At 33.5% G+C, this 8,214-nt stretch overlaps 1 protein-coding gene across 1 annotated transcript; it reads right to left on the reverse strand.

Annotated features, from left to right (window-relative positions):
- Positions 1-1,674: 1,674 nt before the first annotated feature.
- On the reverse strand, positions 1,675-3,230 carry LOC147381806 (putative LRR receptor-like serine/threonine-protein kinase At1g53440). The gene is made up of 7 exons (XM_086429954.1): positions 3,090-3,230; positions 2,909-2,974; positions 2,770-2,829; positions 2,642-2,680; positions 2,509-2,558; positions 2,010-2,365; positions 1,675-1,812 (listed from the first exon to the last, which is right to left on the reverse strand). Coding segments are annotated over exons 1-7 (711 nt in total). The 5' UTR covers positions 3,092-3,230.
- Between the last annotated feature and the right edge of the window lie 4,984 nt (positions 3,231-8,214).

The raw sequence follows: 8,214 nt of genomic DNA on the forward strand, positions 1-8,214 counted from the left end.
GAGAAGTAGGAAAGAAGATCCGTTGCTTGCGCACAGACAACAGAGGAGAATATAGCTCGAACGAGTTCTCTCTATACCTACGAGAATGCAAAATACGTCGTCAGTATACATGTGCCAATACACTACAACAGAATGGTGTAGCAGAAAGAAAGAACCGGCATCTTGCAGAAACTTGTCGGAGTATGCTACATGCAAAGAATGTACCGGGAAGATTTTGGGCCGAAGCTATGAGAACAGCAGCCCATGTGATCAACAAACTTCCTCAACCAAGGTTAGAGTTTGTTTCACCCTTTGAGAAACTGTGGGACATAAAGCCTACAGTTAGCTACTTTCAAGTATTCGGATGTGTATGCTATGTATTTGTTCCTGATCATTTACGTAGCAAGTTCGATAAGAAAGCAGTCAGATGTATCTTTGTTGGATACGATAATCAGAGAAAGGGGTGGAGATGTTGTGATTCTACAACTGGAAGGTGTTATACATCGCGAGATGTGGTATTCGACGAAGCATTTTCTTGGTGGTCATCAGGAAAAGAGGTGTTGCCAGACTCAAGAGAATTCGAAGACAAACTACAACAAAAGATGGAGGAGCACACTGTCAAAATTCAACCAAGTTCAGATGAAGCTGGAGATCTGCATGACAGTGATGTTGATCAAGAGTTGGCCCAGAATCCTTGGGAAACTGGTATATATCAACAAGAAGATCATCCTGAAGAAACGGAAGTATCAACTCCACAGTCACAACTAAGAAGGTCAAACCGAATTCGTAAACCAAATCCCAAATATGCCAATGCAGCCATAGTTGAAGAAGCAACTACTAAAGAAACTGAGATATTTGAAGAAGTCACAGCATTAAAGCAAAATCAGACCTGGGATCTGGTGTCAAAGCCAAAAGATGTGAAACCCATAAAACGTTGTCCAGATAGATCGATAGAGAGGTACAAGGCTAGATTGGTGGCTCGAGGGTTTTCTCAACAACATGATGAAACATATAGTCAGGTGGAAAACTCACAAAAGGATTGAGTACTGGCAAGTTTGAAAACTTTCGCCGTCAACTCAATATGGTGCAAAGAGTAAGAGCTGGTGTTGAGGGGGAGTGTTAAAATTCAACACCAGCTCAAATTGGGAAAAGTCCACATTTATTGCCCAAGCCCAATGGCTATTTAGAGCCCAATTTCTAGAATCTTCTTAGAGAAAACTCTAGATGATTTTTGATAAAAGAAAAATAGAAGATTCTAGAATTATAGATATTTTGGTAGAAAACTCTAGACTAATAGATATTTTTAGAAAGTTCTAGATGACAAAATTGTAACCACTAGATTAAGAATGTGTTGGCACAATCCTAATCATTAGTTAAGGAGGTGCCACTAGTATAAATAGGGGTGAGACCTCTCATTTTGTAATCAAGAAGTAAGAAACAAGTTGTGAGTAAGAGGTCTTGAGAGGTTGTAAAAAGTGTGAGTGTTTGTAAAAGTGTGTTTTTCTTAATAGAGTATTATTTTCTTCTTCAACTTGTGAGTGATATTTTTATTGAGGGTATAGTACAAGTAAATTGTTTACTTGTTTATATCCAATATTTGTGCATTTAGAGTCAAGTACTCTAGATTTTTTCCTCTACATGGTACCATTCAGATAATTGCGAGCGAGGTCTCTATTTAACAAAAGAAACATTGCATTAGAGATCCAAATATTCAATGGTGAAAAATATAAATTGTAGATAATCAGTAACATTAACAGTAAAGGTCTCAACTTTGCTCTTACCAACCCCTCCAGCTTTCTCTGCAATATTATAATCCTTCAAAACTCTTTTGCCCTATGTAGGAAAAATCAGATCATTAACAAAAATCAATTTAATCATCCCAAAATAAAACATTAGTCTAGAAGTTAAGTCAAAATTACTAATGAATGGAAACGGCAGCTATTCTGCATCAGATATGATAATCAGAGGATTATGCTTAGTGATGAATTTGGTCATGAAAGGAATATTAATGAAACCATCCAATCACTCACTTGGATTGATACATCGAAAAAACGACTTCCAGGGCTGCTAAAGGTTTGATCATCTGTAATCATTATTTCTGCAAAGTGAAGCTTTACTGTATAACTGCCCTGCCGTAAGCAGCAACCGAAATACTTGAGTGAATTAGGTGCGAGGTGAGCTGTTGAGTACAAATCTCCATCTGAAAAGTTCCTAGTTGAGTGAGCTATGTAGTTAGTATCTGAACTTATAAAACCCCCTGTACTGCTACAACCCCATTTCTCGGTAGAGAAGAATGATGCTGGGCCCATCGCATCTACATCCTGTTCGTAATCCTCCCCTTCAAAGGGTAACCTCGGGCCTCCGCAATTAATGAATAAGTTATGGTCTGCCGATGTAATGGAAATCAGATGTGGTCATACATAAGTAAACAAAATAAAAAATAAAAAACTTCAGGACCCCAACGTAAATCCTGAATCAAAGATAAAAGAAATTAATTGATCTCACACGTTTATAAGTTTCTAAACTTACAATTGGGTTTTGTAGGGCAGGGAAGATCCTTCTTCAAGCACCAAGATATTCTATAAAAGAAAATTTTTGGTTCATTATTTTATTGATGCAGCTCTAATAAGGAAATATACATCCCAAGGTCTGAGGAACTTACGAGTTATCTTCCAAAGATGAATAAATGGAGATTCTGTTCCTGTTAGGCAATTAGAAAAAGGTAGGTTCATAGAAGAAAACAAAAAAGATATTAAACCCAAAGAAATAAACACATGGAAAACAACTTACAAGTTACTTTCACGGCAGCTGGATTGAGCAGACCCAGTAAAATTGTTGTAAGATATGTCACTGTAAGACAGATTAGGATAGCATCATCGTAATGTGTTTCAGAAAGTTAAGCCATGAGTGGATGAAAACAAATACATACAATTTGAATTTGGTGTCCAATATCCAAGACGGAACAGATCCAGTCAATAAGTTGTTGGTGAGATACCTACATTCATAGACAACATCATTTTTAGTTTGTGATTCAAAAGTTAGCTTTGAAGAAAAGAATTATAGCCCATTAGGGACACCAAGTACCAAAATGATAGCTGTTGATCACTTACATAAATTGCAGAAATCTCAACCCCCCAAGGGTTCCAGGAATAAAACCACTCAATCTGTTGAAGCTCAGGTCTCCACAGGGAAGAACATAAGAATACAATTTAGCCAAGATTTCTGCAATCTATTAACTGAGAGCTAAAACTATATTCTGGTCTGTACTGTGGCCTTCTAAACTTACTATTAAACATTCATAAAAAGTACGTATCGAGAGGTTCTTGAATCGCTCATGGATGATAGCAATGAGAATCCAATACAAAACTATCTGCAGTAAAACTGACTACCACCTTTCACAGACACATCAACACATATAATTGCAGTTTCACAGATCTGTGACTTAATGATGGATTCATAATAACCTCTGCATGTCCAGACCTCTAGAATTATCCATTAGAGGATGATAACAGAAGTATTTATTTTCTAGTTCAGTACTTTCTATTTATAGTCAAGTTTACCACTTTTTAAATAAAATGGTGAATTTGACGTTGGAAAAATTCATCCATTTTTTATTTTTGAGTTTTTTCAACTAAAATATATGGAAAGATCGACTTCAAACTATATTTTGAATATTCAAGTCAAGGTTTTAAATTAAGCCACTGTCCCTTCTTAATTATCTATCATTTTATGTCTCAATCTAAATTGAATTTTTAAATATCAAAGATGCATGCCTTTAGAACATATTTGTAAAATCAAACATAATAGTGGGCCTCACTTTCTTTGACTCAAGATTTATACCTCATAAATAACTATCTAGAGGATAGGTTTTACATTTTCTCTTCTTTCTCGTTCTATAAATACTTTAACTTTATTATCTTTCTTCTTCTTCTCATTTTTAATATTACCCTTCCAATTTTATTGTCTTTCCTGCTCTCCTATTTTTTTAATGATATTTCTCAAAGTTTATTATTTTTTCTTCTTTTAACTCTTTAACTATAAAGATTTTTTTTTAACAACTTTATCATTTTTTCTCTTTTACCACTTCAACCCCAATAATAAGAAACTATGTAGTTGGCACTCTACGATATGTGCCAACCTACTTCAAGGTAGTCTTTTAATTTTGGAACAAGCTATACCACCATTGGATACTTACCATCTAACCTTGAATTAAAAAAAATGGTATTGTTTTGTTTTTAATTATATTTAATATTTTAATAATGTGGATATTTTATATCCGACATTGTAGAATATAATACAACTAATTTTTTAATAATGTTTTTTTATCAATCTTTGAAAAGAAGGGATAATCTTGTCATTTAAATATAAATGCTTTTATGAATGGAGAATTTGTAACAAAGTTGAAAAAACAAGGTCCGTGGGGGAGCTATTTCAAATATAGGAGAGTGGCTGGAAATAGTAGATAAGTTTGAGGTGTGCCCAATAAAATATTCAAAGATAATTTGGTCTCACAAGGACTTCCAAGCATTGTTAAATACATTTTTGAGAAAATTACTTATAGGACCTTGATGGAGGGATTTTTTTTTTTTAAATAATTCCTAAGTTTTGGCCTGTGGCTTGATAAGGCCTTTAGTAAAAAAAAAAATTATTTTTTATGATTGTTCATTATTGGCACTTTTTATTTATTGTCAAGTTCACAATTTTTATTGTCTAACTCACCACTATTTATTGTCGCGAGTTCATCACTTTTTATTTATTGTCGAGTTTACCATTTTATTTATTGTCGAACTCGACAATAAATAAAATGGTAAATTCAACACTGGTAAAACCCACTTATTTTTGAGTTTTTTCGACTAAAATACATGGAAGGATCAATTAAAAACTTGAGATAACATGTTTAGATGATTTCAAATAAAAAAAAAATTCATTCTCGATCAATTTTCATAAAAGAAAATTAAGAAAAAAAAAAGTAAAAAAATCCCTAATTTTTTACATACATTGTCAAAATATTTAAAAAAAAATCCCTTGAAAATAATTTCTTCTTCCTTCTTAAATCCTTTCTGTCGGAATGAAGTCTCTAAAACTTGATTAAGATGTCAAAGATATATTTTTTTTAGATGAAAATGATGAATTCAAATAGTTATGGCATTCAATAGTAAGAAATGTCGGAGACGAGGTCCAGGGATTGTTAGGAAAAGAAAAATTTATTAAATGAACTATCAAGAAACTGTCCAAAATTTAGGGATTATTTAGAAAAAAAAAAAAAATCCCGACATCAAAGTCTGTTTAGTAATTTTCCTTACATTTATTCCATTTTCCTATCTTGGGCAGCTACTGAGTACTGCCATGGGCAGTTTTACCATTCCAGTCTCACCAGTCCCGCGGTTTCTTTCTACGTAATCTCTACAACTGTCAGTCCAAAAACCCGGCCAGCTTTTAATAAATGAGAACATTGATGTTGCTGGGGACTTCTTGTCGTCACGGTGTAACTGGATCTAATGGGGAACCCAAATTCTTACAAATGAACTGGATTTGTTTTTCAAAAACAGACCATTTAACTGAATTAACCTTTATACCCTTATTCCAACGTCAAATAAATTCTAAAGTTTTAATAATTTACTGTTCCATGTAGTTTCAAGTTTCAGGAATTTTGGATAGGCCTGGCCCAATAATTGTTATACATCCATCTTGGTATTTATTTATTTTTATCAAAAGGGGTACAAACTTTTGAGACATTAAGCTGAATTTACCAACCATCTCACATTTCGTGGTTTGAAGTCGCCACCATTCATTTTTAGAAAATAAGTGTGAATGGTCACTTGCAATTATATACTTTTAAAATTTTAATTTTTGTATTATAGTGACTTTCATACGAATATGTCATCAATTTTACCATTCTAGGTATTGTAGCCTCACAAGTCACGCGATTTCTACCTAATCTCTACAATTGTCGGTCCAAAAATCCGGCCCCTTTTAATAAATGGGAACATTAAAGTTGCTGTGGACTTGTAGTTGTTAAGGTATAACTGGATCTAATCGGAAATACCAGATAGACCTGATCCAACAAGGGTTATATAGTCATTTTGGCATTTATGTAACTTTCCAAAATGGGTATCAACTATGTATACATTTAACTGAATTTACCCAAATTCTTACAAATGAGCTGGATTTGTTTTTCAAAAATAGATCATTTAACTGAATTTACCTTTATACCCTTATTTCAACGACAAACTAATTCTAAAGTTTTAATAATTTACCACTCCACGTAGTTTCTAGTTTTAGGTATTCCGAACTGGCCCAATAATTGGTATACACCCATTTTGGTTTTTATTTATTTTTACCAAAATGGGTACAAATTTTGGAGACATTAAGCTGAATTTACCAATCATATACGCTTTTCTTTAAATTCATACTATAGCTATACGATTTTCGAGTTTGAAAAATTGTCACTGCGTGATTTGAAGTCGCCACCATTCATTTTCATAAAATAAGTATGAATGGCCACTTGAAATTATATAATTTTTAATTTTTAATTTTTGTATTGTAGTGATTCTTGTATGAATATGTCATTAGTCTAACTATTTAAAGTTTAGGTAAGGGGTCCGATTAGAAAGTGGTGAAGGTGTTAATCACCCTACTTTCTCTACTTTAGGTTGTTTCCATGAATTATGACCATTTTTAGAAAATAAGAAAGAAAAATAAAGTTAAAAAAACATGATTTGTACCCTTGTTTGCAAGGATATTGATTTGGGCTTTAGATCATGGGGACTTCCTTATTGAAAAGTGAATCCTTACCATGTCTCTTGCTTCAAGGTCACACAATTTTGAAAAAAATAAAAATGAGTTAAAGCGTCTATGTAAAGTTAGAGGGGTGAGGATGAAGGATAAAAAAGTGTGGCGGAAATTAAATAGATAGTGGAGGTGAAGAATAAATGAAATAAAGTGGGTCCCATGACAATATAGTTTGATTGGAGGTTTAACACACAAAATTGTAGATAATGAGAGGTTTGTCTTTATTAGATTTGTCTTCCATAATATTGTAGATGATGGGAGGTTTGTTTATGATGAGGAGATCATCCTCACAAAAAATCAACATATTTCAAAACTTCTAATCTCATCTAAAGTGGTTTACAAAAATCCGATGGTCCACGATTCTTTAACTTGTAAATTAGGATTAGAAGTTTTGGAATGAGGATAATGCTTCGAACCCTTCACACACACACACACACACACAGATATATATGTGGGTCAGGTTCAACAGCCAACATGTTTGTCCTGTGTGACTTCAAAGTTTTAGATGAGCTGATTATTTGTGAGGATGATCTCTATGGTGAAGAAATCATCCTCACCAAAAACCAGCTGAATCTGAAACTTCTAAATCCATCAAAACTGATTTATAATTGGGAATTGTTGATTTTTTACCGAAAATTTGTAAACCACTTTTAATGGACTTAGAAAAGTCGACAGTTCAAATTTCTTGGTGAGGATGATCTCCTCACCATAGAGATCATCCTCACAAAAAATCATTTCAATCCAAAAGTTTTTAGCAGGACAAACGTATTGGCTCCCTAACGTTCGAGGCCGAACGCCACCCTATACATATACATATATATACTGACATTCCAGGAAGATACTCAGATCAAGATAGAAGACAACATCAAAAGCTACAAACCAGAGCTGGTACACATTTTTGTATTGTAGTCGGATTTTATTACATTTTTTGTAATCAATTTTTCTAAGGACGAACTTTGCAGTTATTACCTATACAAAGAAAAAATATATTTTTTAAACTTAAAAATCCAACAAAACAACGGCCATAGTCATTCGTTTATGGCTTCTACATCAACAGCGCTTCTAATATATCGTTGCTAAACACAATTAACAACAATTGTTTCTTCCGATCAGTTGTTGATTCCAACACTTTCCTATGGATTGCATCTGTCGCAAATAAAAAACTACCTAATCTAGAACAACTGCTCCTGCGATGATCGGGGCAGTCATTTTTTGTGCATTTTGACATAGTGGCTGCATGCATTGGGAAAAATAATTGTTACTTTTTCTGAATGATTTCAGTTTGCTAAAATTTGTTCGTTCTGATTTTCCAACATGGAAAATCTTACGAAAGACACTAATATTATTTTTCATTTGTGTTTGATATTTTCCAAGAAATGAGCGAGTGGTTTTAGCTGCTATTATCCGACATTTGGACTATAAAATGTTGCACATGATCCCCAA

Source organism: Akebia trifoliata, unplaced genomic scaffold, assembly GCF_017979445.1.
Source record: "Akebia trifoliata isolate Shusen 1 unplaced genomic scaffold, ASM1797944v1 Contig00246, whole genome shotgun sequence".
Taxonomy (NCBI): domain Eukaryota; kingdom Viridiplantae; phylum Streptophyta; class Magnoliopsida; order Ranunculales; family Lardizabalaceae; genus Akebia; species Akebia trifoliata.